The 19,165-nt window shown below is 45.0% G+C and overlaps 1 protein-coding gene across 1 annotated transcript in view; it reads left to right on the top strand.

Moving 5' to 3' along the window:
• Positions 1-2,635: 2,635 nt before the first annotated feature.
• The window catches only part of LOC139275058 (protocadherin Fat 3-like), a 941,319-nt gene continuing 924,789 nt past the window's right edge, over positions 2,636-19,165 (top strand). The window contains exon 1 of the mRNA XM_070891994.1: positions 2,636-2,666. Within this exon, the coding sequence (XP_070748095.1) occupies positions 2,654-2,666 (13 nt within the window). The 5' untranslated portion in view covers positions 2,636-2,653. The remainder of the gene's footprint in view (positions 2,667-19,165) is intronic.

Raw genomic sequence — 19,165 nt, 5'->3', positions numbered from 1 at the left:
ACATCTTTCCCTGAAAAAAATGACAATAGGAATGGTTATCAGAGTGCCCTTCTGCTCTTGTGGCACAAACAGCTATCAAAACACTTATACCATACTGTGTGCATTTAATACTGTCATCTGTTTAATGGCCTGAGTAGTTGCACGTGGTTCATGAGGAAGACATGTGCAGAAACATCTTTTAAGCTATCAAAAAGCAGTCTTAATGATGTGTAACGATTATTCATGGCAAGTAAACAAGGACTGCATCAATAAAAATATTACTTACTTACCCTAGAGTGGTCTCTGCGAATGTCATCAACTGAGGAAACCTCCTCAGCAACAATGGTCCAAAATCGCCTCAATAACTGGCGGGTGGTGGGGAGCGGTTTACTTCGATCCCTCCTATTTAAACCCCCCCATATACTTTCAATTGCTGTGATCAGTCTTCATTGGCATTGGAACTAAATTTCTTGGCTCTCTGCCTGCTATAATCAAGCTGCATCTTTTATGTGTGAAAAATGTCAGATTGAGACCTGGGTGTACTGCGCATGTGTGGGTGTACTGCACATGCGTGGGCGCACCCTGACAGCTGACCAGAATTGCGGGAGGAGGGGGGAAAAATCGTTAGAAAAAAATCAACAGAAATTTTTTTTTTGAGCATGCGCAGAAAGTCTGTTTTTTTTCAGATCGGTGAATTCAGCTCTGGCGCACAAATGCATTCATGCAAGGCCGGATTTACCTCTATCGTTGGTCACCGTTTGCCGAATTTTGCAGCGGCCAGCGATAGCGGTATTCCGGCACTAAAAAAAAAGCCGTGATTAGCGCCCAAAAAACGGTGCTAACGATATTTTCCGAATTTATTGCCCAAAGTGTTTTTTTTTACTGTTCCTTTCTGTTTCTTTTTTCTCAATTCAATCTCTCTCTACCTGGTTTGGCATTGAATTCACTCACACTCTAATTTACACTTCCTTCTCAGTCCATGTGCTGTTAATTTCACAGTCCTTCAGTCTGATTGGTTAAGGAGATATACAGTTGCTTGTCCTGTTCACACGTATCCCGGATGCCCTATTTCCCTCGATGCCATGTTATCAGCTTGCACTATTGGTAACTTGCCACACACCAAATTTAAAAACCTAGCATGCAAGGGCAAGTCTAACTAATGATAGATGTCATTAGATTCACTGCTACAGCAAATTATGGGCCATTATCAGAGGATCTTGCACAAATAAAATGTGATCAGGATGGATTAATTTGGATACCAGAATGTAGTGCCTCGTATTGCAGTTATTCTTCCCAATCATCCAGAATTTTAATAGTTAAAACCATGTGCATAACACCTCCTCATTGCACAGTGCATTACATTTCTGTTGTACTTGTACTGATTATGTTTTAGTTATTTAGGGCTCAAAATTGGCCCCTGCCAATTTTGGTGCACTCACCCGAGGTGCGCCGACTTCCAAGGATAAAAAAAGCGCCAAAAAGTTGTCCCTGCATTCTGGCCACTCTGGCTTCTCCCATGGCTTGGCGCAGCGTGGCAATTCAATTCGGGGGCGGAGCTATGGCCCTGCGCTCAAGAGTGCCGGCAGCTCAACGCATGCGCACTGGATATTTCGCGCATGCGCAGTTGCTGCTCTGCAGCGTGGAACCTGATGTCCCGCTCCTATCCCAGGCTGAGTGATGTCACGATGCGCGCCGGGCTGCCGTACACCATAGAGTGTGTCCCGGACAGCCGGCCTGTTGAGTTTCGATGGGGGGGAGCGGGGAGATGATTTTTTTTAAATTTGGATATTTTGAAAAAATTATGTAAATATGTTTTGTCTCTTTACTATTATTTTGTAGTTTAAGCTTCCATGAATGCTTCTGTTGTATAGTAAATTAACTTTGGGAAGTTTGTCATATGTCCTGTTTAATCCAATTCACATTCTTTAGTCATTAAGTACCTACCTGTGCTGATTTCTTAACTCTCCAAGGGTTTTCTGTACGACCACAAGTTAGTTTGGAGCAACTATTAGCTGTGCAAAGTGGCTTAAATGGCCAAAACAGGCGGGTAGGTGGCTGGTAATGCCCCCTATTGAAAAAGCGAAACTAAAAAAAATCCTAACTAACTCATTTACACTGGCGCAAATTGTGCAGAATGGGGATTTTTAAGATACTCCAGAAAAATCAATTTGCTCCAACAAAAAAACAGAGCAACTCCTGGGCAAATTTGGGCCCATTGTACCTGTCTTCATTTCTATGCCTCAATCATCGGGGCTTGGAGAATCATTAACCTGCAGAGGGCTTGACATGATGGTGGCACATCCAAAGCCATACAGTCCACTTCATTTAGTGGAAAGAATCTCCAGTAGCCTCCAGGAACGTCTCTGCTCCTGACTTGTACAAGCCTATATTGATGAGGCCAAATTGTTTGACCCCAACTGCTACCTCAAGAAATCATTGAATCAGAATTTTTCTGGCTTGCTGCTATAGAAGTTTCATCTGTACCCTGTACATACATTTTTTTTAACCAAAATCCTAAATAATGTACCAAAATATATAATTTTTAAAAAAAAAAAGAAAAAATTAAAGCTATTACTCCTCAAAGTATGTTTTCTATCCTTTGTTTCTTTTCCAGGTTACTTGACATCGAGTATCCTAATCTATTTGAGAGAGTGAGACCAAGCTGAATGTATTCATGATCTGTGCTGGTAGGTGCAAATAAAATGGGGTAAACTGGACAGATATTAATTTCTTTCCTTCCTTCCTATCTTCAATGTTTTAGGTGTTGCATCTAATTGCCTAGCTGTAAAATAGCATGACAAAGGGGTAGGCAGGTTGGAGTGCTTGACAGTATTGGGGCTTAAACTACAATCTATCTGATCCAATCAGGAGGCAAATGCTACAAATCTACTGTCCTACCCTGCTGCCTACCTTCCACATGGTTTGGAACTACTAACTGCTCATTATTGGTTAGCCTGGAAAAGTATTTGGGGCACTGTGTCAAGATGATTTTTTCCCCCCTCTTGTGTTAAAAGTGCACATATTTATTAGGAGAGCTGCACCAGAGCATAAACAGAATGCCGTGGTACTAAAAACTGTGATTGAAGAGATGAAAACATAATTTATGCAGCTGGTAGTGTTTGAGATTAGAAGTGAAATTACTTTGAAGCCTTTCATTTCAGGCAACCAACATGGTCGTTATTTGCTCATAGTCACGAGAAACACAGATGACAAATTGCTCTTGCAGTCTTAATAATCCTCACTTGAGGAACAAAAGAACAAAATTGATAGTTGATGTCTTGTAACTGGATTAATCTCATCCTGATCGTAGCCAAGACTTCTGTATGTTCAGAAACTCTGTCGTGGTATCACCCAGGCAGTGTTGTGTAAAATTAAATTTTTATGGCAACACTGCTGCACAGACTTTAGAAAAAGTCCCCCACTTTGGTAACTGACAGCAAAAAGGCAAAGCGAGCACAGGTGCAGCATTTTTCAGTGAGGCGCTGTCATTTTGCTGACAGCAGCACAATACCACACAGCACAATTTAGTTCCATGATTGCCAGCTGGAAATAGGGTAGAGGGGCAGTTTCAATTAGTAATTTCTTGATTCACTACCCTTTACAGACAAATCCTATCAAGTGAGGATTAGTACAACATATTTTTATAACTAAAATCTAATAACTTGTTGAGAATAAATTGAGGTCAAGGACCACTTCAGTGGAAATTTAGCTTTGTATATAAATCAAAGTTCTGAGGAACCTTATTAACTTGCTAGCTGGTGAAAGGAAAATGTTTGTTTAAATTTAAGCAAACTGTATAGTCCAGGAAGTATTAAACTATTAACTGTATACACCACTATCTTTATGTCATCACCTAGTTACTATTTTGTCTTACTAATTTTATTAATTTCTCAGTCACGGTTAAGATTTTAAAAATAATCTATTTTGTGGAATTGTAAGCTATATAGTATTGCTGCAGTCATAGGTGGTGTAAGAGTTAAAATATATATAGAGGGAAGAAGTAGTGCACACTTCACATTTTGTATGCACAATTGGATTAAAAGAGGATTCAGTCAGGTATAGTGTGTGAGGTCTTGAAATGATTTCAGCTGTGGTGCTCTGCACAGCTCCTGACAGTTGGACTGATTATCGTACAGTCCCTGTGGGAGATCCATTCCTGATAAAGATGTTATCCAGTGGGTATTATACAACTGTAATATATACATTTCCTTATTTTCCTATAAGATGCAGTGCAATTAGGGTTTATTTTATTACATTTCAAATCACTTGACATAATAGCACTTCAGTTCAAATCACATGATTCGATTGTGAGACCCTAATGTCCATTGATGTCAGTCATGAGAGCCAATGGCAGCAACAAAGAAAACAAAAACACGTTTAGAAACAGAATAAAGCATGTCCTCTCCCAAGAACGACATTGTGTGTCTCTAAATATGTTTACATATAAACAATACAGGTTGGACTATACTTCAGGGATGTAAAACAGTTTGGGGTTCACTTGATGTAACTCTTTGCCTTCACTTTTGTGGTTTATAGTAACATTTGAGCTTCCTGATGTGGTGTTGTCTTGTGACACACTCCAGTGTATTATTATCCTAACTTGAGGTACAGACTGAGCCTGTGGTATTAAATATTCCTTTCAGAATGCCTACTAATTAACATTTTTTATTTTTGGTTTGTCTCTATGTAGTTATTTTCCAGTTAAGTTTAAAAAAAAATTCAGCAATGTCTTGCCAGTTGGAGCATAAAAATGTAGTTTGCTGTACTGTATATACAGTTAAATCTACTGTGTAAATGACAGAAATTACAAAAGAAAACTTATGTTATTGATGGCCATCCAGGAATCTTCTAATGGACAGTTCTAGTCATATTTTGTTAATGACACAGGCATCCCTTTATAGAATTACATTTGGCTTTATGAATTCATTTAAAAATCTCATTAAACCACAGACATTGGGAATTTAAGATATATTTATCGATAATCTAGTGCACTTCCTGTAATATTCTTCCAGTAAACAATTTCCATTACACTGTTGTGCATAATATGTTACCGCCATGTTTGAATATACGATCTCTAACTCTATTTCTTGTAATTAAATCTGATTTATTCTTGCCATTTAATTCCAGGGGGCCAAAATTCACCTCTGCCCAAAACTCATTTTGCTGGTCATTACCGCCGCTTTGCTCTCGGCGGTGTTTAGTGGAAAATGAAGATTTTTGGGGGGAAAAAAATGTAGCAGAGTGGTATTGGGTGCGGTAATCAGCAGGTTGCAATGGTGTGCGTGCGGAGGGGCCTCAGGAACGCGAAATTCAGCTAATGCTGATTTGCTCCTAACGAGCCAGCTTTTCCTCGGCCTTCTTAAAGGCCAAGATTTGCAGCTAGGCCCTGAGGAGGGGAAGAGTTTCATTACAGGCTATGGCGAATCATGCAGGAGTAAGGAGGGCGAGCTGATTTTCAGAAGCTGAGCTGGAGACCCTGATCGAGGGGTGTGGAGGGAAGGAGGCGAGTGTTCTACCCGGACACAGGCAGAGTCAGTTGCCAAATCTTCATAAATGCCTGGAGGGGGTGGAACATAGAAACACAGAAAATAGATGCAGGAGTAGGCCATTCGGCCCTTCGAGCCTGCAACACCATTCAGTATGATCATGGCTGATCATTCACCTCAGTACCACCTTCCTACCTTCTCTCCATACCCCTTGATCCCTTTAGCCGTAAGGGCCACATCTAACTCCCTCTTGAATATATCCAATGAACTGCCATCAACAAATCCTAGGTAGGGAATTCCACAAGTTAACAACTCTCTGAGTGAAGAAGTTTCACCTCATCTCAGTCCGAAATGGCCTACCCCTTATCCTTAGACTATGTCCCCTGGCTCTGGACTTCCCCAACATCGGGAACATTCATCCTGCGTCTGACCTGTCCAGTCACGTCAGAATCTTTTATGTTTCTATGAGATCCCCTCTCATCCTTCTAAACTCCAGTGAATACAGACCCAGTTGATCCAGTCTCTCCTGATATGTCAGTCCTGCCATCCTGGGAATCAGTCTGGTTGATCTTCGCTGCACTCGCTCAATAGCAAGAACGTCCTTCCTCAGATTCGGAGACCAAAACTGAACACAATATTCCAGGTGAGGCCTCGCCAAGGCCCTATACAACTGCAGCAAAACCTCCCTGCTCCTATACTCAAATCCCCTAACTATGAAGGCCAACATACCATTTGCCGCCTTCACCGCCTGCTGTACCTGCATGCCAACTTTCAATGACTGATGTACCATGACACCCAGGTCTCGTTGCACCTCCCCTTTTCCTAATCTGCCACCATTCAGATAATATTGTGCCTTTGTGTTTTTGCCACCAAAATGGATAACCTCACATTTATCCACATTATACTGCATCTGCCATGCATTTGCCCACTCACCTAACCTGTCCAAGTCACCCTGCAGCCTCTTAGCGTCCTCCTCACAGCTCACACCACCACCCAGCTTGGTGTCATTTGCAAACTTGGAGATATTACACTCAATTCCTTCATCTAAACCATTAATGTATATCGTAAATAGCTGGGGTCCCAGCACTGAGCCCTGCGACACCCCACTAGTCACTGCTTGCTATTCTGAAAATGCCCTGTTTAACACGACTCTCTGCTTCCTATCTGCTAATCAGTTCTCTATCCACATCAGTATATTACGCCCAATGCCATGTGCTTTAATTTTGCCCACCAATCCCTTGTGTGGGACCTTGTCAAAAGCCTTTTGAAAGTCCAAATACATCACATCCACGGGTTCTCCCTTGTCCACTCCACCAGTCACATCCTCAAAAATTTGTAGAAGATTTGTCAAGCATGATTTCCCTTTCATAATTCCATGCTGACTTGGACCGATCCTGTCACTGCTTTCCAAATGTGCTGCTATTTCACCTTTAATAATTGATTCCATCATTTTTCCCGCTACTGATGTCAGGCTAACCGGTCTATAATTACCCGTTTTCGCTCTTTTTTTTCCCCCCCCCCGCCCCCTTAAAAAGTGGTGTTACATTAGCTACCCTCCAGTCCAGAGGAACTGATCCAGATTCGATAGATTGTTGGAAAATGATCACCAATGCATCCACTATTTCTAGGGCCACTTCCTTAAGTACTCTGGGATGCAGACTATCAGGCCCCAGGGATTTATCGGCCTTCAATCCCATCAATTTTCCAAACACAATTTCCTGATAAAGATTTCCTTCAGTTCCTCCTCCTCACTAGACCCTCGGTCCCCCAGTATTTCCGGAAGGTTATTTGTGTCTTCCTTCGTGAAGACAGAACCAAAGTATTTGTTCAACTGGTCTGCCATTTCTTTGTTCCCCATTATAAATTCACCTGAATCTGACTGCAAGGGACCTACGTTTGTCTTCACTAATCTTTTTCTCTTCACATATCTATAGAAGCTTTTGCAGTCAGTTTTTAATGTTCCCAGCAAGCTTCCTCTCATTTTCCCCTTCCTAATTAAACCCTTTGTCCTCCTCTGCTGAATTATAAAATTCTCCCAGTCCTCAGGTTTGCTGCTTTTCCTGGCCAATTTATATGCCTCTTCCTTGGATTTAACACTATCCTTAATTTCACTTGTTAGGCACGGTTGAGCCTCCTGCCCTGTTTTATTTTTACTCCAGACAGGGATGTACAATTGTTGAAGTTCATCCATGTGATCTTTAAATGTTTGCCATTGCCTATCCACCGTCAACCCTTTCAGTATTATTCACTAGTCTATTCTAACCAATTCACGTCTCATACCATCGAAGTTACCTTTCTTTAAGTTCAGGACCTTAGTCTCTGAATTAACTGTGTCACTCTCCATCTTAATAAAGAATTCTACCATATTATGGTCACTCTTCCCCAAGGGGCCTCGCACAACAAGATTGCTAATTAGTCCTTTCTCATTACATATCATCCAGTCTCGACATATTGGTCTAGAAAACCATCCCTAAAACACTCCAGGAAATTCTCCTCCACCGCATTGGTACCAGTTTGGTTAGCCCAATCAATATGTAGATTAAAGTCACCCATGAGAACTGCTATAATTTTATCGCACGCATCCTTAATTTCTTGTTTGATGCTGTCCCCAACTTCACTACTATTGTTTGGTGTTCTGTACACAACTCCCACTCGCATTTTCTGCACTTTGTTATTCCATAGCTCCATCCATACCGATTCCACATCATCCGAGCTAATGTCCTTCCTTACCATTACGTTAATTTCCGCTTTATCCAGCAATGCCACCCCACCTCCTTTACCTTTCTGTCTATCCTTCCTGAATGTTGAATACCCCTGGATGTTGAGTTTCCAGCCTTGATCACCCTGGAGCCATGTCTCTGTGATGCCAGTTACATCATATCCATTGACCGCTATCTGCGCAGTTAATTCGTCCACCTTATTATGAATACTTCTCGCATTGAGGCACAGAGCCTTCAGGCTTGTCTTTTTTTAACACACTTTGTCCCTTTTAGAATTTTGCTGTAATGTGGCCCTTTTTGCTTTTTGCCTTGGGTTTCCCTGCCCTCCACTTTTCCTTTTCTTCTATCTTTTGCTTCTGCCACCATTCTACTTCCCTCTGTTTCCCTGCATAGGTTCCCATCCCTCTGCCATATTTGTTTAACCCCTCCCCAACAGCGCTTGCAAACACTCCCCCTAGGACACAGGTTCCGATCCTGCCCAGGTGCAGACCGTCCGGTTTGCACTGGTCCCAACTCCCCCAGACCGGTTCTAATGTCCCAGAAATTGAATCCCTCCCTTCTGTATCACTCCTCAAGCCACGTATTCATCTGAGCTATCCTGCGATTCCTACTCTGACTAGCACGTGGCACTGGTAGCAATCCTGAGATTACTACCTTTTGAGGTCCTACTTTTTAATTTAGCTCCTAGCTCCCTAAATTCGTCTTGTAGGACCGCATCCCATTTTTTACCTATATCGTTGGTACCTATATGCACCACGACAACCGGCTGCTCACCCTCCCCCTTCAAAATGTCCTGCAATCGCTCCGAGACATCCTTGACCCCTACACCAGGGAGGCAACATACCATCCTGGAGTCTCGATTGCGGCCGCACAAACTTCTATCTATTCCCTTTATAATAGAATACCCTATCACTATGGCTCTGCCACTATTTTTCCTGCCCTCCTGTGCAGCAGAGCCACCCATGGTGCGATGAACTTGGCTGCTGCTGCTCTCCCCTAATGAGTCATCCCGCTCAACAATACCCAAAGCGGTGTATCTGTTTTGCAGGGGGATGACCGCAGGGGACCCCTGCACTATCTTCCTTCCACTGCTCTTCCTGTTGGTCACCCATCCCCTATCTGGCAGTGTACCCTTTACTTGCGGCGTGGCCAACTCACTAAACGTGCTATTCACAATATCTTCAGCATTGCGGATGCTCCAGAATAAATCCACCCGCAGCTCCAGTGCCGCAATGTCGTCTGTCAGATGCTGCAGCCGGATGCCCTTCCTGCACATGTAGTCGTCTGGCACTGGAAGCGTCCCTGACTTCCCACATAGCGCAGGAGGGGCATGACATGTGTCTGCGCTCTCCTGTCATGACTTAACCCTTAGATTAACTTAATTTGGCAACAACAATGATAAAGGTTACCTACTGATTGGTGAGTAATTTTTATTTTTCTTTTCCCTATCACTTACCCCCTTGGCTATGACGTCACCTTTCAATTTCTTTCTACTTCTTTGTTTACCTTCTGTCCCTGCTGCAGCTGCACCAGCTGGTCTTTTATAGGCCTCACGAACTCCCGCCTCCTGCTCGACAGTGTCGCCAATCCTCTGACTCCCACTGGGCCTTTTATAGGCATCACGAACACCTGCCTGCTGCTCGACGCTGCTGCCAATCCCTGGTCTCCCGTTGGCCTTTTATAGGCCTCACAAACTCCCGCCTCCTGGTCGACGTGGAGATCTTGTGGACCTCAATCCATGAACGGACCGCGACCCAATGCCGCAAAAGGCTCAGTGACATAATTCGCCTGATGAAAGTGAGTATATGTTCCCCCAACTCCTCACCTTCCATCTGGTGCACTCTTCTTCACCTACTCTTCTTTCCCACCTTCACTGCATAGGCACTGAAGCTGCACGTGACTGTTGAAGCCTCTATAGAGATGTGTGCGTTCTCCCAATGGAGGCTCCCTTTCATCTGAGCACCACTGCATGTGATTGACACACACTTGAGAACTCATTGCTGAGACCTCATGAAACCGCCTTTGCTTTGCAGGCGAAGGTTTCTCAACCATGCGGGAGAACAGAGGACTGGTGGTGTGGAGCCAGACATCCAGCTGCTGATTCCCCTGGAAGAAAGGGTCCAGAGGTTCGTGGGCTTGCCGATCACGCTGGGAGCAGCATGCGTAAGTGAAGGCCTTTCTTTTATGCAATCTCTCCCTGAAAGCGGCAGGGCCTACCGCGCGTTTGCTTATGATACTGTGGAAGTTGCAGCCTGCATGCTGCAATGCCTTACCTCTCCCTCACGAGAGCCTTTGTGCCATTTATGTTTGCAGATGAGAGACCGAGTGGGAGCCAAGACCAGGGACTGAGCGCGGAAGTGAGTTGTACCCCAAGCTGGGATGACAATCTTGAGGCCAGTGGCAGCCGAGGCCAGTGGCAGCCAAAGCCAGGGAGACCTACCGGAGGATGAGTTTGCTACCCCAAGCCTGGCCAACAGCCTTGAGGACACTGGCAGCCATGGTCATGCCAATACCTTACAGGCCATTGGGAGCACAAGCGTGGATGACACCCTGGATGCCACTGGATATGTCGACATCCTGCCCCATGAGGCAGGGGAAGAGGGGGAGACTGCTGGGAGCACCGCATCACTGCTTCCACACTGACAGGCGCCATCTCAGATACTGGCAGTATGCGGTCGGGTCAGTTAGATTTAGGAGAGGGGTCTGCATTGGGTGATGCACTGGGGCTGAGTGGGCTGCAGCATGGTGAGGAGCAAAGGCAACCTCGGGTGCCATCTCTCCGGTGGGGGGGGCACGCGAGTTCTGCTGAGGAGGACTCTTGACAAGCCTATTGATGTTGGGGCTTATGAAAGAAGGGTGGAGGTCATGCATTCCTAGATGCTGGACACAATTGCAAGGATGTGCGAAAGCTTGTCCCAAGTGGTGAGGAGCATGGAGGAGTCCGCCTCCCACATTGTGGACAGCTCTGCGCACATCATGGAGCCCATCATTGCCAGTGTGCAGACAATGGTGGGCTCGCAGATTGATGGTGCAGATCCAGTTGTGATGCCATGACTCCATAGATATGTGGCAGCTGCCATTGCAGCACAGGCGCAAGGGAAGGAGTGTATCGGTGCTGCTTTGGATAGGATGGCCGCGGCCCTGAAAGCTCTGACTGCTCTTATGCATTCTGGGCAACAGGCCATGGAGCGACTTGCTGCTCTCGTCTCTGGTGGCGTCGAGACTGTGACTGCTCTCATGCAGTCTCAGCTGGATACCACGCGAGAGCTGTCTGTTGCCATTGTAGCTCAGCCCACCAGGGTCCAAAGGGGACCTTCCGGTGCCTTGCCACATCACTGATCTGTGCTCCCTCAGATTGGTGCCGATGGTGATGTGTTGCCCCCGGGGAGTGGCGCAGGCTCCTGTGGCCAGGACGATGATGTGCTCTCAGTCGAGGAAATTTTAATGAATCCATGCTGGCCTTGACCATGGTCATGTATACTTTGGGTGCCTTCATGACTGGCGCCTTAAATAGAAATATTTAGGCCCAAGTTTCCCCAGGGGTTGCTCAATTTTTTTTTTGGAGCAATTAGATTTATTTTGATTAACTTAAAAATCGCAATTCTCCCGATTTAAGTTGCTCCAGTCTAAGTGAGTTAGTTGGGTTTTTTTTGGTTCAGCTTTTTTTTTCAAAAGGGGAAGTTACCAGCCACATATGCCTGTTTTGGCATTTAAGCAAGTTTAGCCAGCTAAAACTTACTCCAAACTAACATGGCAAGAGTAAGTGGCCACTTTTGTACATTCTGAAAAACCCTGCGGTGAATTAAGAAATCAGCACAGGTAGCCAGAGATGAGGAGGTAGAGGTAGAGGTAGAGGTAGAGGTGGTGGTGGGGGTGGGGTGGGGGGGGGGGGGGGGGGGGGCGACGGGAAGTTAGAGGATTCTCCAAAGCATTAAACATCACTTTTTACAATAACGAAGCATAGAAACCATCATAATTAATGAATGAAAAATAAATCAAGTGATAAGAAATAAAAAATCCTGCCTTGCCGACTGGAACATGCACCGGCAAAGCCCTTCGGCCAGGGCTAGGGGCAGGGGGCAGGAGCCTCGCAGCCAGCAGCAGTGTAGCACTCATTGTCCAGGACTTCTAAGTTGTTCACCAGTTGCCGAGCTTGACGGATCTGACCGCAGCAATGGGTTAAAGTCCCGTGAAATGGAGAGGCTCCTGCTGCCGCGTTGTGGTAACGCAGCGTCATATCATGGGGAGGGGGCAGTGGGGTCATCTAGTGGGATTGGCTGCAGTACAGAATCCACTCAGGTTGAGGAAGTCGATAAACCATCAATCATTTTCTGCAGTTGGCTGTGTGCAGATCCTGGCAGACGTGGTGGGGGAGGGGGGGGCGGTGATGGCGGTTGTCACAGCAGCAGCAAGTGTAGGCTCCCAGCTGAGGGAGAACTGTGCGTCTCACATACTGTAGGGCAATCAGTCGCTGGCTTCCTCAGCCCACAGGCACCCATCCCACTGCAGCAGGAGAGATCTCCAAGGCACGACACGCCACACCAGCAAGCCCCTCGGACATGGCTAGATGCGGGAGGCATGCATGACTGAAGAGGGGAGGGATGTTTACACCAAAGATAGTCCTAGTAGATAATGTTAGGGATGAGGGATTGCGGACATGAAAACAAGGGAAACATGGTAAATCTATTAAACGCCTCCATATGAATCCAGCTTTATTGACAACCCCAAACATTTTGGGAGGAAAAATAACTTGCTCTGTTTTTAAAATTGGTTCTTGACTCTGTTTACAGAAACCTGTGTTGATAGAATATTTTGTCTCCATCAGTCGTTTTGTGTGTATCAGAGATTGCACAGAGCTGTAATATCTCATCTCTATGGACATGATTTGACAAAGTGTTAGATCAGCAGAAAGTGGAGAACAAAATTGTATTTCAAAGGAACTGAATGATAAGCTCAGGATGTCCTAAAGCGCTTCACAGCTAATGCAGTACTTTTGAAGTGTAGCCACTAGGCCCGGGATAGGGGCGGTGAGCATCGGGACACCTTGGAGGGTGAGGAGCTACTGCGCATGCGCACAGACTCCACTGCGCATGCGCACAGTTGCCGGCAATGTTTTCGGTGCAGGGCTGTACCTCTGCCCCCCACTCAAACAGAAATGCCACGCCAGGACCAGGGAGACATATGAGCTTCCAGAATATGCAATAAGTTTTTTGGCGCCGTTTTGAGCGCACAAAGTCGCCGTATCTCGTGTTAGTGCGCCGGAAAAAAGGATTGGGGAAACTTGGGCCCATGAACACCTTCGCCATGGCTGCACTCGAGTAAAGCGGTAGGAATGAATTGCGACTGGCCCATGAGAGGGACGATGGTGAAAGAGGACATGAAAGTGGAGACTACACTCAAAGTGCTCCCTCTTGTCACCCATTGTCCTCCCCTCAGTCAGCAACCGACATGCTGCCTCCTCTTCCGATGGCCAAATCTGTTCCTGCACACATATAGGTGGAGCAGTATTTCACGGGCTCCAACACCCAGAAATCGTCAGCCAAGAGCATCTCAACAGTCAGAGCAGAGATCTGATTAGCCTGCCTTTACCTCTGCTGAAGCCACAGGGGTTAACATAGAAACATAGAAAATAGGTGAAGGAGTATGTCATTCGGCCCTTCGAGCTTGCACCACCATTCAATATGATCATGGCTGATCATTTTTGCAACTTTAGTACCCCATTCCTGCTTTCTCTCCATACCACTTGATCCCTTTAGCTATAAGTGCCATAATCTAACTCCCTTTTGAATATATCTATCGAACTGGCCTCAACAACTTTCTGTGGTGGAGAATTCCACAGGTTCACAATTCTGAGTGAAGAAGTTTCTCATAGAAACGTAGAAATAGGTGCAGGAGTAGGCCATTCGGCCCTTCGAGCCTGCACCACCATTCGATAAGATCATGGCTGATCATTCCCTCAGTACCCCTTTCCTGCTTTCTCTCCATACCTCTTGATCCCTTTAGCTGTGAGGGCCATATCCAACTCGTTCTTGAATATATCCAATGAACTGGCATCAACAACTCTCTGCGGCAGGGAATTCCACAGATTAACAACTGAATGAAGAAGTTTCTCCTCATCTCAGTCCTAAATGGCCTACCCCTTATCCTCAGACTGTGTCCCCTGGTTCTGGACTTCCCCAACATCGGGAACAATCCACTCTCATCTAACCTGTCCCGTCCCGTCAGAATCTTGTATGTGTCTGAGATCCCCTCTCATCCTTCTAAACTCCAATGTATAAAGGCCCAGTTAATCCAGTCTCTCCTCATGTCAGTCTGGCCATCCCGGGAATCAGTCTGGTGAACCTTCGCTGCACTCCCTCAAGAGCAAGAACATCCTTCTTCAGATTAGGAGACCAAAATTGAACACAATATTCCAGGTGAGGCTTCACCAAGGCCCTGTACAACTGCAGTAAGACCTCCCTGCTCCTATACTCAAATCCCCTAGCTATGAAGGCCAACATACCATTTGCCTTCTTCACCGACTGCTGTACCTGCATGCCAACTTTCAATGACTGATGTATCATGACACCCAGGTCACGTTGCACCTCCCCTTTTCCTAGTCTGCCATCATTCAGATAATCTATCTTTGCGTTTTTGCCCCCAAAGTGGATAACCTCACATTTATCCACATTATACTGCATCTGCCCACTCACCTAACCTGTCCAAGTCACCCTGCAGCCTCTTAGCATCCCTCCTGACGGCTCACATTGCCACTCAGTTTAGTGTCATCTGCAAACTTGGAGATATTACACTCAATTCCTTCAACCAAATCATTGATGTATATTGAAAAGAGCTGGGGTCCCAGCACTGAGCCCTGCGGCACTCCATTAGTGACTGCCTGCCATTCTGAAAAGGACACGTTTATCTCGATTCTCTGCTTCCTGTCTGCCAACCAGTTCTCTATCCACGTCAGTACATTACCCACAATACCATGTGCTTTGATTTTGCACACCAATCTCTTGTGTGGGACCTTGTCAAAAGCCTTTTGAAAGTCCAAATACACCACATCCACTGGTTCTTCCTTGTCCACTCTACTAGTTACATCCTCAGAAAATTTCAGAAGATTTGTCAAGCATGATTTCCCCTTCATAAATCCATGCTGACTTGGACCGATCCTGTCACTGCTTTCCAAATGCGCTGCTATTTCATCGTTAATAATTGATTCCATCATTTTCCCCACTACTGATGTCAGGCTAACCGGTCTATAATTCCTCACTTTCTCTCGCCCTCACTTTTTAAAAAAGTGGTGTTACATTAGCTACCCTCCAGTCCATGGGAACTGATCCCGAGTCGATAGACTGGTGGAAAATGATCACCAATGCATCCACTATTTCTAGGGTCACTTCCTTAAGTACTCTGGGATACAGACTATCAGGCCCCGGGGATTTATCGGCCGTCAATCCCAACAATATCCCTAACATAATTTCCCGCCTAATAAGGATATCCTTCAGTTCCTCCTTCTCACGAGACCCTCGGTCCCCTAATACTTTCGGAAGGTTATTTGTGTCTTCCATCGTGAAGATAGAACCAAAGTATTTGTTCAATTGGTCTGCCATTTCTTTGTTCCCCATTGTAAATTCACCTGAATCCAACTGCAAGGGACCTATGTTTGTCTTCACTAATCTTTTTCTCTTGACATATCTATAGAAGCTTTTGCAGTCAGTTTTTAAGTTTCCGATAAGCTTCTTCTCGTACACTATTTTTCCCCTCTTAATTAACCCCTTTGTCCTCCTCTGCTGAATTCTAAATTTCTTCCAGTCCTCAGGTTTGCTGCTTTTCCTGGCCAATTTATATGCCTCTTCCTTGGATTTAACACTATCCTTAATTTCCCTTGTTAGCCACCTTCCCCGTTTTATTTTTACTTCAGACATGGATGTACAATTGCTGAAGTTCATCCATGTGATCTTTAAATGTTTGCCATTGCCTATCCACCGTCAACCCTTTAAGGATCATTTTCCAGTCTACTCTAGCCAATTCACGCCTCAAACCATCAAAGTTACTTTTCCTTAAGATCAGGACCCTAGTTTCTGAATTAACTGTCACTCTCCATCCAAATAAAGAATTCTACCATGTTATGGTCACTCTTCCCCAAGGGGTCGCGCACAGCAAGATTGCTAATTAGTCCTTTCTCATTACACATCACCCAGTCTAGGATGGCCAGCTCCCTGGCTGGTTCCTCAACATATTGGTCGAGAAAACCATCCCTAATACACTCCAGGAAATCCTCCTCCACTGCATTGCTACCAGTTTGGTTAGCCCAATCAATATGTAGTTTAAAGTCACCCATGATAACTGCTGTACCTTTATTGCATGCATCCCTAATTTCTTTTTTGATGCTGTCCCCAACCTTACTACTACTGTTTGGTGTTCTGTACACAACTCCCACTAGCATTTTCTGCCCCATGGTATTGCGCAGCTCCACCCAAACCGATTCCACATCATCCAAGCTAATGTCCATTCTTACTATTGCATTAATTTCCTCTTTAACCAGCAATGCCACCCCGCGTCCTTTTCCTTTCTGTCTATTCTTCCTAAATGTTGAACACCCCTGGATGTTGAGTTCCCAGCCTTGGTCACCCTGGAGCCATGTCTCCGTGATGCCAATTACATCATACCAGTTAACTGCTATCTGCGCAGTTAATTCGTCCACCTTATTCCGAATACTCCTCGCATTGAGGCACAGAGCCTTCAGGCTAGTCTTTCTAACACACTTTGCCCCTTTAGAATTTTGCTGTAATGTGGCCCTTTTTGTTTTTTGCCTTAGGTTTCTCTGCCCTCCACTTTTACTTTTACTTCTTTCTCTCTTTTGCTTCTGCCCCATTCTACTTCCCTTTTGTCTCCCTGCATAGGTTCCCATCACCCTGCCGTATTAGTTTAACTCCTCCCAACAGCACTAACAAACACTCCCCCGAGGACATCTCAGTCCTAAATGGCTTACCTCTTACCCTTAGACTGTGACCCCTGGTTCTGGACTTCCCCAACATCGGGAACATTCTTCGTGCATCTAACCTGTCCAATCCTGTCACAATTTTATATGCTTCTATGAGATCCCCTCTCATTCTTCGAAACTCCAGTGAATACAGACCAGTCGATCCAGTCTCTCCTCATATGTCAGTCCTGCCATCCCGGGAATCAGTCTGGTGAACCTTCGCTGCACTCCCTGAATAGCAAGAATATCCTTCCTCAGATTAGGAGACCAAAACTGTACACAATATTCAAGGTGTGGCCTCACCAAGGCACACTACAACTGCAGTAAGATCTCCCTGCTCCTATACCCAAATCCTCTCGCTATGGAGGCCAACATGCCATTTGCCTCCTTCACCGCCTATTGTACCTGCATGCCAACTTTCAATGACTGACGTACCATGACACCCAGATCTAGTTGCACCTCCCCTTTTCCTAATCTGTCACCATTCAGATAATATTCTGCTTTCCTGTTTTTGCCACCAAAGTGATTAACCTCACATTTATCCACATTATACTGCATCTGCCATGCATTTGCCCACTCACCTAACCTGTCCAAGTCACTCTGCAGCCTCTTAGCATTCTCCTCACAGCTCACACGGCCACCCAGCTTACTGTCATCTGCAAACTTAGAGATATTACATTCAATTCCTTCGTCTAAATCATTAATGAATATTGTAACTAGCTGGGGTCCCAGCACTGAACCTTGCGGTACCCCATTAGTCACTGCCTGCCATTTTGAAAAGGACCCGTTTATTCCTACTCTGTGCTTCCTGTCTGCCAACCAGTTCTCTATCCACGGCAATACATTATTCCCAATACCATGTGCTTTAATTTTGCACACTAATCTCTTGTGTGGGACCTTGTCAAAAGCCTTTTGAAAGTCCAAATACACCACATCCACTGCTTCTCTCTTGTCAACTCTACTAGTTATATCCTCAGAAAATTATAGAAGATTTATCAAACATGATTTCCCTTTCATAAATCCATGCTGACTTGGACCGATCCTGTCACTGCTTTTAAATGCGCTGCTATTCCATCTTTAATAATTGATTACAACATTTTCCCCACTACCGATGTGAGGCTAACCGGTCTATAATTCCCTGTTTTCTCTCTCCCTCCTTTTTTAAAAAGTGGGGTTAAATCAGCTCCCCTCCACTCCATGTGAACTGATCCAGAGTCTATAGAATATTGGAAAATTACCACCAATGCATCCACTATTTCTCGGGCCACTTCCTTAAGTACTCTGGGATGCAGACCATCAGGCCCTGGGGATTTATCAGCCTTCAGTCCCATCAATTTCCCAAACACAATTTTCTGACTAATAAGGATTTGCTTCAGTTCCTCTTTCTCACTAGACCCTCGGTCCCCTAGTATTTCTGGAAGGTTATTTGTGTCTTCCTTAGTGAAGACAGAACCAAAGTATTTGTTCAACTGGTCTGCCATTTCTTTGTTCCCCATTATAATTTCACCTGATTCTGACTGCAAGGGACCTGCATTTGTCTTCACTAATCTTTTTCTCTTCACATATCTATAGAAGCTTTTGCAGTCAGTTTTTATGTTGCCAGCAAGCTTACATTCATAATCTAGTTCCCCCTCCTAATTAAACCCTTAGTCCTCCTCTGCTGAATTCTAAATTTCTCCCAGTCCTCAGGTTTGCAGTTTTTCCTGACCAATTTATATGCCTCTTCCTTGGATTTAACACTGTCCCTAATTTCCCTTGTTAGCCATGGTTGAGCCACCTCCCCGGTTTTATTTTGACTCCAGACAGGGATGTACAGTTGTTGAGTTCATCCATGTGATCTTTAAATGTCTGCCATTGCCTATCCACCGTCAACCCTTTAAGTATCATTCGCCAGTCTATCCTCGCCAATTCACATCCCATACCATCGAAGTTACCCTTCTTTAAGTTCAGAACCCTAGTCTCTGAATTAACTGTGTCACTCTCCATCTTAATGAAGAATTCTACCATATTAT

This window comes from Pristiophorus japonicus, chromosome 10 (assembly GCF_044704955.1).
Source record: "Pristiophorus japonicus isolate sPriJap1 chromosome 10, sPriJap1.hap1, whole genome shotgun sequence".
NCBI classification, from domain to species: domain Eukaryota; kingdom Metazoa; phylum Chordata; class Chondrichthyes; family Pristiophoridae; genus Pristiophorus; species Pristiophorus japonicus.
This window is presented reverse-complemented; position numbering and strand designations above follow the sequence as displayed.